Raw genomic sequence first — 19,825 nt, forward strand, 5'->3', positions numbered from 1 at the left:
AGGGCTATCAGAAGGACAAGAAGAGCAGCAAAAATTAGAAAATTTATTTGAAAAAATAGTGACAGAAAACTTCCCTGATATGGGAAAGAAAAAAGTTACACAACTACAGAAAGTCCCAAGCAAGATGAATCCCAAAAGACCCACACCAAGACATGTAATAATTGCAATGGCAAATGTTAATGACAAAGAAAAAATCTTAAAGGCTGCATGAGAGAGACAGTTACCTACAAAGAATCCCCCATCAGATTATCAAATGATTTCTCAACAGAAACACATCAAACTACCAATAGAAAAGAGGTATATAAAGTGATGCAAAGCAATGGACTGAATCCAAGAATACTATATCCAGCAAGACTAAAAATCAAAATTGAAGGGGAAATCAGGAGCTTCACAGACAAAAAAAAAAACAACAAAAAACCTAAGGGAGTTTATAACTACTAAGCCAGCAATGCAAGAAATTTTAAAGGGAATGATGTAAAAAGAAGAAATAGAAATGAAGGAAGGAACACAAGTATAAAGTACAGAAATGGATACAAACAAGTACCTATCCTATCTAGTAAAAGAGTAATATGCAAATTGACTATCACTCCAACACAAAAGTTAGCTGCCCCCATGTGGTCAAAGATGGCTGCCCCCATGTGGACAAAAGATGGCCACTGCAAGATGGCCAGCAGGGGAGGGCAGTTAGGGGTGACCAGGACAGCAGAGGAGGGAATTTGGGGGTAAATGGGCCTGCAGTGAAGGGCAGTTGGGTGGAGGGGACCCAGGCCTGCAGGGGAGGGCAGTTAGGGGTGACGAGTACTACAGGGGAACAAGTTGGCATCAATGAGGCTGGCAGGGGAGTGGTTAGGGGGTGATCAGGCTGGTAGGCAGAAGCAGTTAGGGGCAATAATGAAGGCAAGCAGGCGAGCAGTTAGGAGCCAGTAGTCCTGGATTGTGAGAGGGATGTCTGACTGCCTGTTTAGGCCCAATCCTGGTAGGGATGGGCCTAAATGGGCAGTCAGTCATTCCTTCAGGTGTCCCAGATTGGACAAGGTGCAGGCTGGGCTGAGGTGCAAAACTTTTGTGCACCAGGCCTCTAGTCAATAACAATATTAAATGTAAATGGGTTAAATACTCCACTCAAAAGATATCGAGTGGATGAATGCATAAGAAAACATAACCCATATATATATATATATATATATATATATATATATATATATATATATATATATATATGCTATTTACAGGAGACCCTTCTCAGAACAAGGGACTCACACTGAAAATAAAGGGATGGAAAAATATCAGGAAAATGGAAAGAAAAAAAAAAAAAGCTGAGGTAGCAATACTTATACCTGACAAAATAGACTTCAAAGTGAAGACCATAACAAAAGACAATAAAGGCCACTTCATAATTCTAAAGGGATTGATACAACAAGATGATATAACTCTGGTAAACATTTATGCATTCAATGCAGGAGTACCCAAATATATAAAACAACTTCTGGAAGTAATCAGAGAAGAGATTGGCAGCATCACAATCATAGTAGGAGACTTTAATACCCAAATAACATCACTGGATAAATCCTCCAAACAAAAAATTAGCAAAGAAACATCAATTTTAAAGGACTCACGAGATCAGATGGACTTAATTGACATCTTAACATATATATATACAGATAAATTATTTTTTTACAGAGAGGAAAGGAGAGCTAGAAGCATTGATGAGAGAGAAACATTGACCCGCTGCCTCCTGCACACTCCCTACCTGGGATGTGCCTGCAACCAATGTACATGCCCTCGACCAGCATCGAACCTGGCACCCTTCAGTCCACAGACCGACGCTTTATCCACTGAGCTGGTTTTGGCTTCATTGACATCTTTAAAACATTCTTTTCAAGCGTACATGGTATGTTTTCAAAAATAGACCACATACTGGGACACAGGCAAAGTCTCTCCAAATTCAAGAGGATTTAAATCATATCAAGCATCTTCTCAGATCACAATGGCATAAATTAGAAATCTAATAAAATAAAAACAGTCACAAAAATTCAAACACTTGGAGGCTAAATAGCACACTATTAAACAATGATTGGGTTATCTAAGAGATTAAAGAAGAAATAAAACACATCCTGGAAACAAATGACAACGAAAACACAGCAATCCAAAATCTTTACGACACAGTAAAAACATTTGTGAGAGGGAAGTTCATAACATTACAGGCCTACCTCAAAAAACAAAACAAAAAACAAAACAAAAAACAAACAAAAACAAAAAACTGGTAATAAACCATCTAACTCTTCAATTTGAAAAATTAGAAAGAGAGCAACAAGAAAAGCTCATGGTGATCAGAAGGAAAGAAATAATAAAGATCAGAGTGAAAATAAATGACACAGAGACAAAAAAATACAAAACATCAATGAAACCAATAGCTGGTTCTTTGAAAGGATAAATAAGATTGATGAACCTCTAGCCAGGCTCACCAAGAACCAAAGAGAGAGGACTCAAATAAACAAAATCAGAAATAAAAAAAGGTGAAATAACAATGGACCCCAGAGAAATAAGAAGAATCATAGAAAAATACTATGAGCAACTCTACTCCAACAAACTGGTCAACCTATAAGAAATGGACATGTTCCTAAAAAAAAATATGACCTTACAAAACTCAACCAGGAAGAGTAAATAAATCTGAATAAGCCAATAACTATGGAGGAAATTGAAGCAGTATTAATAATCATAATAAAAACTTTCAACAAACAAAAGCCCTTGATCAGAAGGCTTCACAGGGGAGTTTTATCAAATATTCAAAGAAGAGATAAAACCTGTCTTCCTTAGACTATTCCAATAAATTCAAGAGGAAGGAGCACTTCCAAACTCTTTCTACAAAGCCAGCATTACCCTAATCCCCAAAACAGATATAGAAAATAGAAAGAACAAAAGTTACAATATCCCTCATGAACATAGACGCCAAAATCCTCAACAAAATTCTGGCAAATCAAACCCAGCATTACATTAGAAAGTTCATATACCATGACCAAGTAGGATTTATTCTGGGATGCAAGCATGGCACAACATCTGAAAATCAATAAATTTGATACACCACATAAACAAACTGAGATATAAAAACCATATAATCACATCCATTTTTTGCAAAGAAAGTATTTGACAAAATCCAACACCCTTTCTTGATAAAAACTCTCAGCAAAGAGAGAATAGTAATAATAAAAGCCATATATGACATACACACAGCCAACATCATACTCAATGGGCAAGAACTAAAATCATTTCCCCTAAGAACAGGAACAAACAGGGATGCCCACTATCACCACTTCTCTTCGACACAGTACTCAGAGTACTAGCCATTGCAATCCAACAAGAAGAAGAAATAAAAGGTATCCAAATTGGAAAAGAAGATGTAAAACTGTCCTTATTTGCAGATGACATGATACTGTACATAGAAAACCCTAAAGCCTCCATCAAAAAACTACCAGACTTAATAAATAAATTAATTTGGCAATGTAGCAGGATACAAAATTAACACACAGTAGTCTATGGCTTTTCTAATTCAATAATTAATTCACAGAAATGGAAATGTAAAATGCAATCACATTTAACATTGCAACAAAAAAATAAGATACCTAGGAATAAACTTTACCAAGGAGACAAAGGACCTATACTCAGAAAATTTCAGGATGCTAAATAAAGAGATAGAGAAAGACATGAACAAATGGAAGAATATGCCATATTTATGGATTGGTAGAATAAACATAATTAAAATGTCCATTATACCCAAAGCAATCTATAAATTCAACTCAATCCCCATTAAAATACCAACAGCATACTTCAAAGTCTGAGAACAAATTCTCCAAAAATTCACCTGGTTATATAAAAGACCCCAAATAGCTGAAGCAATCTTGAGAAAGAAGAACAATGTTAGAAGGATAACAATTCCATATATCAAGCTACACTACAAAGTCACTGTTTTCAGAGCTTCCTGGCACTGGCACAAGAACAGACATAAAGACCAGTGGAACAGAAAAGAGGATCCAGATGCTCAATTAATACTTGACAAAAGAAGCAAGAGAATACAATGGAGACAAGACAGTCTCTTCAATAAATGGTGTTGGGAAAACTGGACAGATACTTGCAAAAAATAAATAAATAAAACTAGACCACCAACTTACACCATACACTAAAATAAACTCAAAATAAAAGACTTAAATGTAAAATCATAAAAATCTTAGAAGTAGCCATAGGCAACAAAAAAGCAGACATTTGTCATAGCAATATCTTCACCAATACACCTCTTAGGGCAATGGAAACTAAAGAGAAAATTAACAAATGGGACTAAATCAAAATTAAAAAGCTTCTGCACAGCAAAAGAAACCATCAACAAAACAAGAGAGCCAACTGCATGGGAGAACATATTTGCCAATGTTATCTCCGATAAGGGTTAATCTCCAACATTTACAAGGAACTCATACAACTTAACAAAAGGGAGATAAACAATCCACTAAAAAAATGGGCAAAGGACCTAAATAGACACTTTTGAAAAGAAAACATTCAGAAAGCCAAGAGGCATATGAAAACTTGCTCAAAATCACTAATCATCTGAGGGATGCAAATCAAAACAACAATGAGATACCATCTCACACCTGTCAGAACAGCTATCATCAACAAATGACAAGTATTGGAGAGGATGAGGAGAAAAAGGAACTCCTCTTCTCTGCTGGTGGGAATTCAGACTGGTGTAACCACTATGGAGAACAGTATGGTGTTTCTTCAAAAAATTAAAAAAAATCGAACTCCCATTTGACCCAGTAATACCACTTTTAGGAATATATCCTAAGAAAACAGTACCACCCATATGCACACCTATGTTTATAGGAGCACAATTTACAATAGCTAAGATTTGGAAATAGCCTAAATGCCCATTAGCAGATGAATGGATTAGAAAAGTGTACATCTACATAATGGAATACTATGCTGCTGTAAAAAAAAAAAAAAAAAAAAAGAATTCTTACCATTTGCAATAGCATGGATGGATCTGGAGAGTATTTTGCTAAGCGAAATAAGCCAGTCAGTGAAAGATAAACATCACATGATCTCACTCATTTATGGATAATAAAGGACATTACAAACTGTTGAACAAAAATAGAGGCAAAGAAGCATTGAACAGACTGTGAAACTACAGCGGGAAGGTAGTGGAGGAATGGAGGGTAAGAGGTCAACTGAAGGACTTGTATGCATGCATATAAGCATAACCAACGAACCGAAGATACTGGGGGTGGGAGGACGAGGGCAAGTGCTGGGGAGTAGGGGAGATCAGGGGGAGGTCAGTGAGGAAAAAAGAAAAAAAAAGAGAGACATATGTACTTCCATTTGTAATACTTTAAACAATATAATTTTTAAAATTTTTAAAATAAAAAAATAAGTAAATAATGATGTGTAAAATTAGTGTGCCACTAAATCAATGATTTTGTAAAGATTCAGCTTGAGGTTGTAAATGGAAAATTTGAACTTAGAACCCAGTTTTCTCTGAGCACAGTTGTCTTTTCCAACTTTATGCTAAATGCAAATAAATCAGAGGATTCTTGCCTGCATTCATTAGCAGGTGTCCAAAACATAAAAGTGAATTACTTCCATGCTCAAATTTTACCTTTTGTAAATACATGTATTTAACAACTTCACCTCAGAAATTAACAGCAGGATTGACACCATTAACTAAACTCACATTTTGCTTTCTTTAATCAAAAGCAGCATGGGATAGAAAAGAAAGGTAGCAGAGTACCCACTTTCACTTTACTCAGTAGACAGTTGGCTTTTGTGTAGAAAATACTTTTCTAAAGAAACGGGCACACTCCACAGGAAAGGTTCATTGAAAGTCAGCTCTTCTGAGAAGAACACCTGTTCCTGGTCATTCAAGGCTTTTGCAACTTCACTTGAGAAAGCAAAAATCAAGACTATGAGAAAATATAACATGAGATAGTGTTTCTCCTGTGAGGGAGGGAAAGAGAAAGGAAAAGGGAGAGCAATATCTGAAGAAAGCAAGGCCTTGGTTGGGGGCTAGTGCCACTTGGAGATAGGGTTTAGGGCATGTACCAGCATTGAACAAAAAGGCAGGAAAAAATTACAGAACAGACTTTTCAATTACATTTTGTGATAGAATGCCACTAACATCCTCAGTTTACTTATTACAAGGAACTATTTTCAAGGCTCCTTTCTTTCTCCTTTCAGGCTCTGTTGTCAAAACTCAAAATGTCCAACACAAACCATACACTCCTATAGAATATCTTCCCTAATGCCGTACAGCAAAAATGCAATTTGTGTGTGTTCTAAAATGATTTTTAGAGAGAGAGGAAGGGAGACAGAGAGAGAAAACATCCATACCAGAGAGTTATATCAATCAGCTGCCTCCTGCACCCCTCTCTCCCCACCATGGATCAGGCTCACACCCAGACATGTGCCATGACAGGCACATCTAATCAACAACCCCAGATAAACCGATGACACCAAACCAATTGAGCCACTTTGACCAATTTGTTTCTATAAGCTCAGCTTAAAATACAAACCCAATGTTTCTTCTTTTTTTTTGCCACACAAAATCATCCTGGCTTCATTTATCAAAGCCTAGTAATAATTAATGTCGTTTTTTAACATTCGTTTAAAATTTTGCTTGGCGTTGACTTGTATTGACATAACCTTCAAACACGTGGTATCTACAGAACGTGTGAAGTGCAATTAACAAGTTTTGCTTGAAAAATTTTGTGTTTGGTTTGGTTTTTGTTGCAAAACTAGGGCTAAGAAAATGGCAGATGAAGAGCATATTCTGCACTGCATGCTTTACGAGTTCCAATTAGGAAGAAAAGCAAGTGAGGCTGCAAAAAACATCTGTAGTGCTCTTGGTCAAGATGCAGTTGGCGCCAGAAAATGCCAGCGTTGGTTTGAGAAATTTCGCAAGGGAAATTTTTCGTTAGATGACAAGAGTGGTCGAGGCTGTGTGTCCAATTTTGATCAAGAAGCTCTTCAAGCTCTTTTGGTGCAAAATCCTCAAATTACCCAACAAGAGCTTGCGACAACTTTAAATTGTTCACAAAAAACAATTTCCAATCAATTGCGTGCACTTGGCAAAGTCCAAAAGTTTGGAAAATGGGTTCCTCATGAGTTGACCGACAACAACCGTAATCAAAGAGTCACAATTTGCAGTTCACTCCTCTCTCGTCAAAACCGTTTGCCGTTTTTAGAGCAAATTGTTACCGGAGATGAAGAATGGGTGCTGTATATTAATCTGAAAAGGTGGCCTCAATGGTTGGACAAAAATGAGGCTCTGCAGCCCACGCCAAAACCTGACTTGCATGCGAAAAAAGTGATGTTGTGTGTTTGGTAGAATTTTAAAGGAATTCTTCATTATGAACTTTTACCATCTAACCAAACCATTACAAGTGCAGTGTATAGTGCCCAATTAGAAAGGTTAGCCCAGGCTTTAAGAGGAAAAGAACCCGCGCTGATTAATCGGAAGGGCGTAATTCTTCACCACGATAACGCAGGACCGCATACTGCAAGAATCACTGCTGAAAAACTGCGCCAGTTGGAATGGGAAGTTCTCCCTCAACCTGCATATTCTCCTGATATTGCCCCTTCCGATTACCATTTGTTTCGTTCTTCGCAAAACTTTCTTCTTGGAAAAAAATTTAATAATGAAGAATGCCTCAAAAATGCATTGACCAAATTTTTTGCATCAAAATCACAAGAATTTTACAACAGAGGGATTAAAATGCTTCCTGAGCGTTGGGCACAAGTAGTAGAAAACAAGGGCAACTATATTGTTGATTAAATTTTGTTGTATTGTTTAAATAAATTCGATTTAGCCGGGGCCGGTTTAGCTCAATGGATAGAGCGTCGGCTTGGGGACTGAAGGGACCCGGGTTTGATTCCAGTCAAGGGCATGTACCTTGGTTGCGGGCATATCCCCAGTAGGGGGTGTGCAAGAGGCAACTGATCGATGACTCTCTCTCATCGATGTTTCTAACTATCACTATCCCTTCCTCTGTACAAAATCAATAAAATATATTTTTAACAAAACAAATATATATATAAAAAAAATAAATTCGATTTAAAAAAGTATTAGAAAAAGACATTAATTATTACTAGACCTAATAGCATGTTAGTATTTCTTTGTGACAAGTGGAATTCCTCACTTCTTTCCTTCCGCATCTGATCTTCACATGAAGAAACAATTTTTGTGTTTTCTTGTTAAAGGTTCCACGATATACCTAGTCAGGACTCTATGCCCATTGGATAACCTGTGTAAGCTTTGTAAGCATTTGCAGTTTTCTTATACCTGCTCTCTTCCCAAATCAAACCAACTTAATCAATAATCTTGTCTTTATTTCAGGCTACTCAAAGAGCATCTTGGAGAAAAAGAAGTTGAGTTGGCACTCATCTTTGATTCAGTGGTGGAGGCTGACCTGGCAAATTATACCTGCCATGTGGAAAACCGAAATGGACGGAAACATGCCAGCGTTCTGCTGCGTAAAAAGGGTATTTAATTTACAATTATTACTATGGTTTATTTACCTATAAAATAAGTATTGTAGTTAGATTTGTTTCCTGGTCTTATGTTATCATTTAGTATAAACTTCTATTAAACATTTTATCTTTTTAAGGAAAAATCTCTCTCTTGCTGTATATATTAACATTAAATGACTATGATCTATATGATTATAAAGTGGATAAATGAAATGAAATATTATTATATGTTAAATCCAGTAAGACAAAATGTATCCTGGTTATAAATGTTACTTAAAATGTAATAGCAATTGTCATTCAAAATTAAATCTATATTTCATCAACTTGTGAAATTCTAGATACTTTATTATTGGATGGGAAACGAAGTCACTCTCTATTTCCTGACTAAAATCTAAATAAAAATAATGAATAGCATCATATAATACTTTTATAATTGTTATAAAGATGATTATCCACTATATTTAATGATATGACCTAATGTTAAGAGGGCTTTAGCAGGTGCATATATTTTTAAACAATTTGGTATTTATGGACATCCCTCTCTACAGCTGATTCCAGATGGGGTGGAAATTGTATTAATAAGCAAAGAAAATAAACTGTAAATTTATAGATAAACTAGGGGCCCGGCACACGAAATTCCTTCAGCCCAGCCTGCCTCCTCTCACATAATGGATGTCCTATGGATGACTTAAGCCTGTTTCCCATTGGGAGCGGACCTAAACCACAGTCTGGCCTCCCTTTGCTTGAGGCGACCAGCTGATCAGAGGAAAGTGCCAGTCCCATTACCCTGCTGCTACAACCACTGCCAGTCACTGCAGCTGCCAAGGTATTTTCATCAATGCAGACTCAAGTCCCTTCACCATGAAAAAATGATAACATTCTTTAAGCATTTTTAAGATGTCTTTCATAGGATATGGCATTTCTTACTTTAGTTTTCTTTCTATCCTCACCTGAGGATATGTTTCCATTGATATTTTCCCCTTCCCTCCGATCCCAAGTTCAGCCCCTTCCCAAGCCTAAAGCCTCTGCTCCAGACTTTAGGCTTGGGAAAGGGTCTTCTCTGCACCTCTGATCTTGGCTTGGCCCCTTCCTAAGCCTAAAACCTCTGCTCCAGGCTTCAGGCTTGGAAAGGGGTTCCCCCCAGGACCTCCTCAAGCCAAAAGCCTCCACCCCAGGCTTTAGATTTGGGAAGGGATTTCTCCTGGCACATCTGATCCTAGGCTTGGACCCTTCCCAAGCCTGAAGCCTCTGCCTGATGGCCAGCTGTGAGTGACCTGGATGCTGAGGAGGTTCCTGGTACCCAGGTATGGATGCAAATTAACCGCCATCTTTGTTGAGTTAATTTGCATACTCTGATTGGCGGTGGGTGTGGGGAAGGTATGGCCACTTGACATGTTTCTCTATTATTAGGTAAGATGAGATGAAGGCAACAACCCCAGCATCTGGAGCAGTTTTTGAGATTGGCTCTTACCCTGCCGCAACTCTTGATTAATACAAAAGGCTAAATAGATTTTATATATCTGCATCTGACAAAGGGTTTGTCAATGTAACTAAACAAATGTTCTCAATCAGTGTTCTTGTTTGGGCTGTAAAACAATAGAACAAATTCAATCTGCAAGATCACTATTTGTACCTCCTCGCCAAGATGGAATTTTTATTTTCCAGCCAGCACTAAAACTTGACTTTGACCTGAAGCTCTAGAAGTAGGGAAATGTCATTATTCTGAAATAATGTTCTTATCTTTCCAATACCATTTCGTACTCTATTGGAATTGGTTCCATCTTAAAATAATAGAACATTTAAGAATAAAGGAGTCTAATATGGACAATGAAATCAGAAGGCCCTGATTGATGACATCTTAGTTCAGCCATTCATTCAACTACTTGGTTCAGTAGGACTAACTTGTCTGATTAGACATCCTGAATCTTTGTTTACTCATCTGCAAAATAGGGGTGATAGTATCTAAGTTGTAGATTTACTTTGAGATTAACATTATAATGACATGGTGTGAAATATACCATGTTCAAACAGGGGCAACTTTTATACAGAATTTTGATAAATTCCTCTATGCAGTTTGACAACCACTTAATCCACCTACATGAAGGGTAAACTTTGATCATATGTACATACCTTGTGGCAAGAATCATTTTGTTCCTGTCCATCTCAGTTTTATTTTAGCCTGAGAGTTCCTCTAAGCCAGGGTCTGATACACTTTTGTATCCTCAGCACAACTTAGGGTAGTAACTAATAGAAATTCAGAACCTATTCGGGTTAATGAATGAAAAAAGTTCTCTTTTATTATTAAAGTTCATGTAGCAAGCATTGTGTCAAACTCTGGAGAATAGAGCTCTGAATAAGAGAGATCCCCAAGTCTGAGTGTGCAGAGAAAGACAAACATTAAAACTATGCATGAAAGATATATAATTTATAATTAAAAGCTTGCTATGAGGAAAAATAATGGTGCTCCTTTCATTTAGTCAGTAGAAATAGAAATAGGTGTATTTTAAGTTATAAAATGAAACAATTTCTTTTTAATAAGAAAGGCCATCACTAGTAACCCTTAAATTTTCTAATAATCTGACATTAGAAACCAAAGCATAATGTAAAACTGCCACATCTAATGGCTTCTCTAAGGAAACGTGTCTAAATCATGAATACCCCTGAATACTATTAATTCTCATCTTCCTGATCTCTAAATACTAGAGTTCCCTAGGATTTAGGTACCGTGTTCTCATTTACTTTATTTTATATTAAATTTACTGGGGTGATATTGGTTAATAAAAGTATATGTCTCATCATACAATTCTATAATACATAATCTGTATATTGTGTTGTGTATTCACCACGACCCCATCACTATTTATTCCCTCTTTACCCTTTTCTACCTCCCACCACCCCCATTTCTCTCTGTTAATCACCATACTTATGTCTGTGCCTGAGATTTTTTTTCTTTATTCAATCCCTCCACTTTTCCACCAGTCCCCCAAACTTCTTCTCTTCTGACAGCTGTCAGTCTATTCTCTATCTATGAGTTTGTTTATATTTTGTTAGTTAGTTTATTTTGTTCATTAGATTTCACATATGAGTGAAATCACACAGTACTTGTTTTTCTCTGACTGGCTTATTTCACATAGCATAATAATCTCCAGGTCCATCCATGCCTTTGCAAAGAGTAAGATTTCTTCTTTGTATGGTCAAGTAGTATTCCATTGTATAAATGTACCACAACTCTTTTATCCACTCATCTACTGATGGACACTTGGGTTACTTCTAAATCTTGGCTATTGTACATATTGCTGCAATGAACATAATTTCAAATCATTGTTTCAGGTTTCATTGAATATATTCCCAGAAATTGAATCACAGGATCATAAGACAGTTTGTCGACTTCACTCCATACTGCTTTCCACAGTGACTATAATATGCATTTCCACCAACAGTGCACCTGGTTTTCCCTTTCCTCACATCCTAGCCAACACTTGTTGTTTATTGATTTATTCATGACTAGTAGCCGGGTGCACGGATTCATGCACTAGTGGGGTCCCTTGGCCTGGCCTGTGGGGATTGGGCTGAAACAGCTCTTTGACATCTCTGAGGAGTCCCAGATTGCAAGACAGCACCGGCAAGTCCAAGGGACCCCACTGGTGCATGATAGGGGCTGGGGAGGGTCTGCAGGAGGGCTCCAGGCCTTGTCCGGCCCATCTCACCCAGTCCCAATTGATTGGACCCCAGCAGCAAGCTAACCTATAGGTTGGAGTGTCTTCCCCCTGGTGGTCATGCACATCATAGCAACCAGTCAAACAGTCAGAGGGACAATTAGCATATTAGGCTTTTATATATATATAGGTAATCATTCCGGCTGGTGTAAAGTGATATATCATTGTGGTTTTAATTTGCATTTATCAAATGATTATGGACATTGATCATCTTATCATATGTCTATTGGCCACCTGTATATCCTCTTTGTAGAAGTGTCTATTCAGGAACTATTCCCATTTTTAAATTGTATTGTTTTGGGTTTTGGTGTTGAGTTTTGTAAGTTCTTTATAAACTTTGGATATTAACCCCTCATCAGATATATCATTGGTGAATATGTGCTCCCATTCAGTGGAGTTGTTCTTTCATTTTGTTCATGGTTTAGATTATTTCATGCCATCTCCATCTCAATGTTTTTAAAAATCATTTATTGTTTGACAACTCACACATTTATATCTCTTGCCTAAACTTCCTGCCTAAACTCCAAAGTTGTATACCTAACTACTTATTCAACAACTATTAAAAATATAATTGACATAGCATTGGTGTTCAGTAGTAGTGAATAGATGTTATGCAACTTTAAAAAAAAATCTCCACTAGTAGACATATCTACTTTCACTTGTTTGAAATAGGACTCCTGATTTCTCCTCCCTATAAACCTAGGCAACCTGTTTTCTTCTCCATAGCCATCAACATCCTTCCAGTTGTTCAGTCATCCTTAACTTTTTTTGCTCTACTCAAATGCTATATATGGTCCACAAGCAAGTTTCATGGATCTACTTTTAAAATACACTGACTCCAATCATTTTCTTTACCTTCCCTGCTACCACTCTGGTTTGAGCCACCAGCATCAATTGCCTAACTCACCACAATAGCCGAAGTGATCTCAGTACTTCCCCCAACTTTATATACAGTCTATTATTAGAGCAGTCAGAATGATCCTTTCATATGTAAGTCAGATCATATTTTCTCTCTAATCAGAACCCTCCAATTACAGGCGCCTCACTATTATACTTAGAGTAAAACCCCAAATCATTGTCATGGCCTAAAAAGCATAGCACAATCTGTTGTAATTTCTGATCTCTTTGTCACCTCAATCTGCTTCAAACAAAACATGCACTAGCCACTTTTCAATTTCTCATGCCAACAAAGCACAATCCCAGCTCATGGTCTATGCACTTAGTATTTACTCTGCCTGAGATATCCTTCCTTAAGCCATTGGCATGACTCATTCCCCCTTTTCATACCAGTCTCTCCTTAAATATTACCTGGCCATCCTATATAGATAAAATAATTTTACATATCATTCTATTTTTTAAAAAATTGGTCTTATTGAAGTAAAATCCTTTCTAATACAGAGGCAATATGTAAATTGACCCTCACACCATTGCACAAGATGGCCACCCCATGTGGTCAAAGATGGCCACCACTGGATGATCAGCAGGGGAGGGCAGTTAGAGTAAGGTGACCAGATCGTCCCACTTTTGGCCGGACAGTCCCGATTTTCAACAATTTTCCCCACATCCCGCGATGTTTTAAAAAAGTCCCGATTTTTGGAAAGAAGAATCTTTCCAAAAATCGGGACTTTTTTAAAATGCCGCATGACTTGGGAAAAATTGTTGGAAATCGGGACTGTCCTGCCAAAAGTGGGACAATCTGATCACCTTAAGTTAGAGGCAACCAGGCTGGCAGTGGAAGGCAGTTAGGGGTGACCAGGCCAGCAGGGCAAGGCAGTGTGTGGGGACCAGGCCTATAGAGGAGGGCAGTTGGGGGCAACTGGGCTGGCATGGGAGGGAAGTTGGGGGCAATCAGGCCACTGGGGAAGCATTTAAACATCTATCAGACTGGTAGGGGAGTGGTTAGGGGGTCATCAGTCAGGCTGGCAGGCAAACGCTTGGAGCCAGCAGCCCCAGTTTGTAAGAGGAATGTCCAATTGCCAGTTTATGGCAGAGCTCTGTCAGTTGGACACCCCCCAAGACATCCCAGATTGGAGAGGATACATGCTGAGCTTAGGTACATCCCCCCGCCCCAGTGCATAAATTTTGTGCATTGGGCCTCTAGTTAACATATAAAATTGTAAGGTACTTAAAGTATACAATGTAATAACTTGATATACATATACATGTGACATGATTTCTCCCATTGAGGTAATTAACACATCCATCACTCACATATTTACATTTTTGTAACCACATTTATTTTCTAGACTCTGAGCAAATTTTAATTATACTATGTAGTGTTATAAACTATTGTCATTATGTTATACATTAGACCCCCATACCTTATTCATCTTATGAAAGTGTGTATCCTGCCGAAACTGGTTTGGCTCAATGGATAGAGCGTCCGCTTGGGGACTGAAGGGTCCCGGGTTTGATTCTGGTCAGGGGCATGTACCTTGGTTGAGGGCATATCCCCAGTAGGGGGTGTGCAAGAGGCAGCTGATCGATGACTCTCTCTCATCGATGTTTCTAACTCTCTGTCTCTCTCCCTTCCTCTCTGTACAAAATCAATAAAATAAATAAATAAATAACTTACTTTAAAAAAACAAAGAAAGTGTGTATCCTTTTGCCAATATTCCCCTTCCCAACCACAGGGCTCCTGACAACCACTTTTCTGCAGTTTGTTTATATGACTTCAACATTATTTTAGATTCCACATATAAGTGCTATTATGCAGTATAGTATTTATATTTTTCTTCCTTGTTTCATTTAGCATAATAGCCTCCAGGCTACTCCATGTTATAGCAAATGACAAAATTTCCTTCTTTTTAAGACTCAACAGTATTTCATTATCCTATCTAATAAAGGGGGGATATGCAAATTGACCATCACTCCATCACAAAAATGGTGACACCCATAGCCACAAGATGGTGGTGCCCAGTCCCCTCAGCCCTTCGAGAACCCCCCCAGTCCTTTCAGCTCCATCAGGCGGGTGGCAGGCACATGGTTCAGCTGCTCCTTGCGCCTGCCACCATAATCCCACAGTCCTTTCAGCCCAGCCAGGCAGGGGTTGCAGCATGTGCACAGTGTTGCCAGACATTCCCTCAGCCTCCAAGGCACCCAGGCCACCCCAGGGTGCAGGCAAGCCTCGTATGGCAGCTGCCCAGCCAATGCCCGAAGCACAGTCAAGCCTAGGATGTCAGCCACGCAAGGCTCAGGTAACCAGGGCCGGCCAAGGCTTGTGCTTCCAGCAGTGGCAGCAGCAGAGATGGGATGGGGGCATCACCTTCCCCTGAACACCAGGTCACCTCCTGTCCCTGAGGGTTCCCAGACTATGAGAGGGGGCAGGCTGGGCTGAGGGAAATGCCCCCTTTCAGTGCGTGAATCTTCATGCACTGGGCCTATAGTACCATGGTCAGCAAACTGTGGCTTGTGAGCCACATATGGCTCTTTGGCCCCTTGAATGTGGTTCTTGCACAACATACCATAGCCTGGGTATTTTGAAGAAGTGGTGTTAGAAGAAGTTCAAGTTTAAAAAAATTGGATCTCAAAAGAAATTTCAATTGTTGTACTGTTGATATTTGGCTCTTTTGACTAATGAGTTTGCTGACCACTGCTCTAGTATATATACACTGAGTGGCCAGATTATTATGATCTTTGAATGTATAATATTCTGGCCACTCGGTGTATATCCTATATAATAAAAAGCTAATATCCAAATTGTCCCCTCAAACAGGAGTTCAACCAGCAGGCAGACCAGAGAACCATCCATGTCCCCTCCCCCTGGCCAGGATGGCCAGACCCCACCCATGCCTGAATCCATGCACCAAGCCTCTAATCCTTTAACACACACACACACACACACACACACACACACACACACACACACAAACTGAGTGACCAGATTAGTATACATTCAGAGGTCATAATAGTCTGGCCACTCAATGTATATATCTCCTATATAATAAAAGGGTAATATGCAAATAGACTGAACAGCAGAATGACTGGTTGCTATGACACACACTAACCACCAAGGGGAAGATGCTCAATGCAGGAACTATCTCCTAGTTGTCAGTGTGCTCCCATAAGGGAAGTGCAGCTCAGCCAGAAGCGGGACTCATGGCTGGCCAGCATAGCAGTGGTGGTGGGAGCCTCTCCCACCTCTGCGGAAGCTCTAAGGATGTCTAAATGTTGGCTTAGGTCTGCTCCCATGAGGAACAGGCCTAAGCCATCAGTCAGATATCACCCCAGGGCTCCCTGTCTGCAAGACAGTGAAGGCCAGGTTGAGGAAACCCCCTGAGTGAATGGATATAGAAGCCTGATACATGAAACTTTCTTGATCTACTCATTTGTTGAGGGACTGATCATCATGCTTTCTTTTTTCTTTTAGTTCTATTTATTATGTTCATTACTTATTTGGTGTCACATTACTTGTTTGCTTCTTGTTTTCCTCCACCACTAGAATGTAAACTCCATGAAAACATGAACTTGCTCTGCTTTATTTACTGCTATATAACTATTCATAGAACATATTAAGTACTCAGAAGTATTTGTTAGTTAAAAATTATCTTCCTAGAGGACCAGTACAATAAGGTTGTGGATGAATAACAGGGATTGGTAAAAAGAGTATTTGTGATATTGTCTTGATTAGTGTTTGCTCTAGGTTATCTAAATGTGTGTTCTGTTTCCAAATGCATTTATTTCCAGATTAGATATTGAAAATTAAAGACTTCAGGGACTAGGCAAATATTTAAACTTTTAAAAAATGAGGGCTGGATAGTATAAATAACAAAATTCAGGTCACAGAATATATTTCTTGCTTTAAAGAGGCACCCTCTATTCTTTTATATAAGAGTATTGTCATGCTTGCTGGAATGTGAACACAGGGATATGAGAATTTCAAAGTTTTTAAGTGAAGTAAAAGACTGAATATAAAATTATTTTTTAATATTTGTCTTTACCTTTCTGAAACATTATATAAGTCAAAAAACTTATATTTTACTCACAGTATACCAGTTTTCACTCTGATCTAGGTAGCAGTTAAAAATTTTCACTATGCTTTGTAGAAAGATAAAATTAATCATCCCTTACTCAATTTACCTTATGGACTCACTACAATGTGGTGGAGCTCCAGAAAACACACACACACACACACACACACACAAACAAAAAACACCATGGCTATGCACCAACATAAATATTTTTGTTTTCAGAGATGAAGGCAGAGGAAGAGAGAGATAGAAATATAGATGATAAGAGAGAATCATTGATCAGCTTCCTCCTACATGGTCCACACCAGATCTGGAGCCCACAACCTAGGCATGTGCTCTGACCAGGAATAGAACTATGACCGTCTGGGTTATATGTCGATGCTCAACCACTGAGCCATGCAAGCTGGCATCCAACATTTTATTTATTTATTTATTTATTTATTTATTTATTTATTTATTTAATTTTTAATTTCAGAGAAGTTAACCAAAATACTCTCTTTGTTTCATTTTATTTTATTTTATTGTTTAAAGTATTACATATACTAGTGTATATATCTCCTTTTTTTCCTCATTGACCTTCCCCCTCCTCTCCTACCCCCTGTCACTTGCCCTCATCCCCCCCATTGTCTTGTGTCCATTGGTTGTGCTTATATGCATGCATACAAGTCTTTTGGTTGATCTCTTTTCCCCCTTCCCCAACACTCCCCAGCCTTCCCGCTTTAATTTGGCAGTCTGTTCCTTGCTTTACTGCCTCTGTATCTATCTTTTTGTTCATCAGGTTATAATGTTCTTTATTTTCCATGAGTGAGATCATGTGGTATTTTTCTTTCATTGCCTGGCTTATTTCACTTAACATAATGCTCTCCAGATCCATCCATGCTGCTGTAAATAGTAAGAATTCATTATTTTTTTTATAGCAGCGTAGTATTCTATTGTAGATGTACCATAGTTTTCTAATCCACTCATCTGCTGAAGGGCATTTAGGCACTTTCCAAATCTTAGCTATGGTGAATTGTGCTGCTGTGAATATAGGGGTGCATATATCCTTTCATATAGGTGTTTCTAGTTTCTTGGGATATATTCTTAGAAGTGGGATCACTGGGTCAAATTTTAAATCAGACAAAGATCTTGCTGGTCTTGTAAAACCTCAGATTTTTCTTAGGAGATGAACACAGGGCTTCTAACATCATAGCCTAGCCCCAGTGGCTGTAGCTTTTCCACCTGGAATATGAATATGGCTTGTTTCACAGAGCAATAACTTCCTGATGAGCTATGAGTCAAGTATAAAAAATATCCTAAGTGATCACTATGAAGAAGAAGCATTTGATTAATCCTTTCATAAACTGAAAAGGCCTTTCCTAAAATAAAAACTGAAGTTTAATATATCCAGTTAACAAGGTCAGGCTTTCTCTAACAAGAGGTTTTACATATGCATCTTCTACCTGTACTATCACTTCATCACTCTCTGATAAATGTTTTGACAATAAGTACAGCTTACATTTCAGTAGTTGAAAAATGTGTAACCTATAATTATGCATTACTTATATTGTATACTATATGTTTGTTTTTTTCTTCTGAATCTTAAATGTTTATTATTATGACTAATTTTTCTCTTTTAAAAAATTCTTTATTGTTTAAAGTATTACATATGTTTCCCTTTTCCTCCATTGACCCCTCCCTGAGACACACACACACACACACACACACACACACACACACACATTTGCCTTCCCTCTGAGTGAGGTTGGATGGTGTGTTTGATGCTTTTAATTTATCTTAAATAATAAGCTTTTATATAAACAAGGGACATTCTCAGGGGAAGGTTGATGATATGGTTGTCAATAAACCTTAAAAAGTGGCAGTCAGTCATGGTCATAAATTTTATTTTGAAAGTTTCCCAGAATTGATCCATCCAGGGAGCCTGATTGATGCCAGTCAATCAAACACTTAAGCAACTGATATATATACTAGAATGCCACTTCCTTTTCCAGTTTCTAGTTATATGGTAAACTGAATTAGTAATAAAAGAGTCACTTGGTAATTATGTAATTAGATTAAGAGGTAATATTTTAGTCATTTTATTTATAGTATGTTGAGACCAATGAATGTCCCTATCTCACAGTAGAAAATATGTATGTAGTCTGGTGTCTTTGAACTTCAGGATTTCTGCTCTGGACATTGCTGAATTCATATTCTGAATTCTCATATGATTTCCCATTTCTTTTAATTCCATGATATTATACCCTCTTTTATGATATAGCCTATATTTCTTAATATCAGGAAGTAAGTCACAGGTAAATCATTTTCCCTGAGCCTGATATACATCATGTGTCCTTACATTACAGGTTGATTTAATTGTTGGAACTCCAAGAGGTCCAGGGTGCCCCACTGGAGCAGCCTGACGCTGCTATCAGGTAGCCTGGTGTTAGATGATACACCAAGTGATTAACCTGGATATTTCATTTTCACTCTCTTTTAGTCTCTCTGGGCATAATATATCACATATATATTATAGCCACTTATTCAAATAAGTAGGGAAAAAGGATAAGCTAATTCCCTCTGCTAACCATCTATTGAATTGTGTTCTACTAGGGTTAAGTTAAACAGTTAAATCCTGCAAGTTTGTTA

General features: G+C 38.0%; 1 protein-coding gene across 1 annotated transcript in view; it reads left to right on the forward strand.

Moving 5' to 3' along the window:
- Positions 1-19,825, forward strand: part of IL1RAPL2 (interleukin 1 receptor accessory protein like 2) — a 1,438,686-nt gene that overhangs the window by 1,394,143 nt on the left and 24,718 nt on the right. The window contains exon 7 of the mRNA XM_036460794.2: positions 8,378-8,523. Coding sequence (XP_036316687.1) covers positions 8,378-8,523 — 146 coding nt within the window. The remainder of the gene's footprint in view (positions 1-8,377; positions 8,524-19,825) is intronic.

Source organism: Pipistrellus kuhlii, unplaced genomic scaffold (assembly GCF_014108245.1).
Source record: "Pipistrellus kuhlii isolate mPipKuh1 unplaced genomic scaffold, mPipKuh1.p scaffold_m20_p_33, whole genome shotgun sequence".
In the NCBI taxonomy this organism is placed as follows: Eukaryota; Metazoa; Chordata; class Mammalia; order Chiroptera; family Vespertilionidae; genus Pipistrellus; species Pipistrellus kuhlii.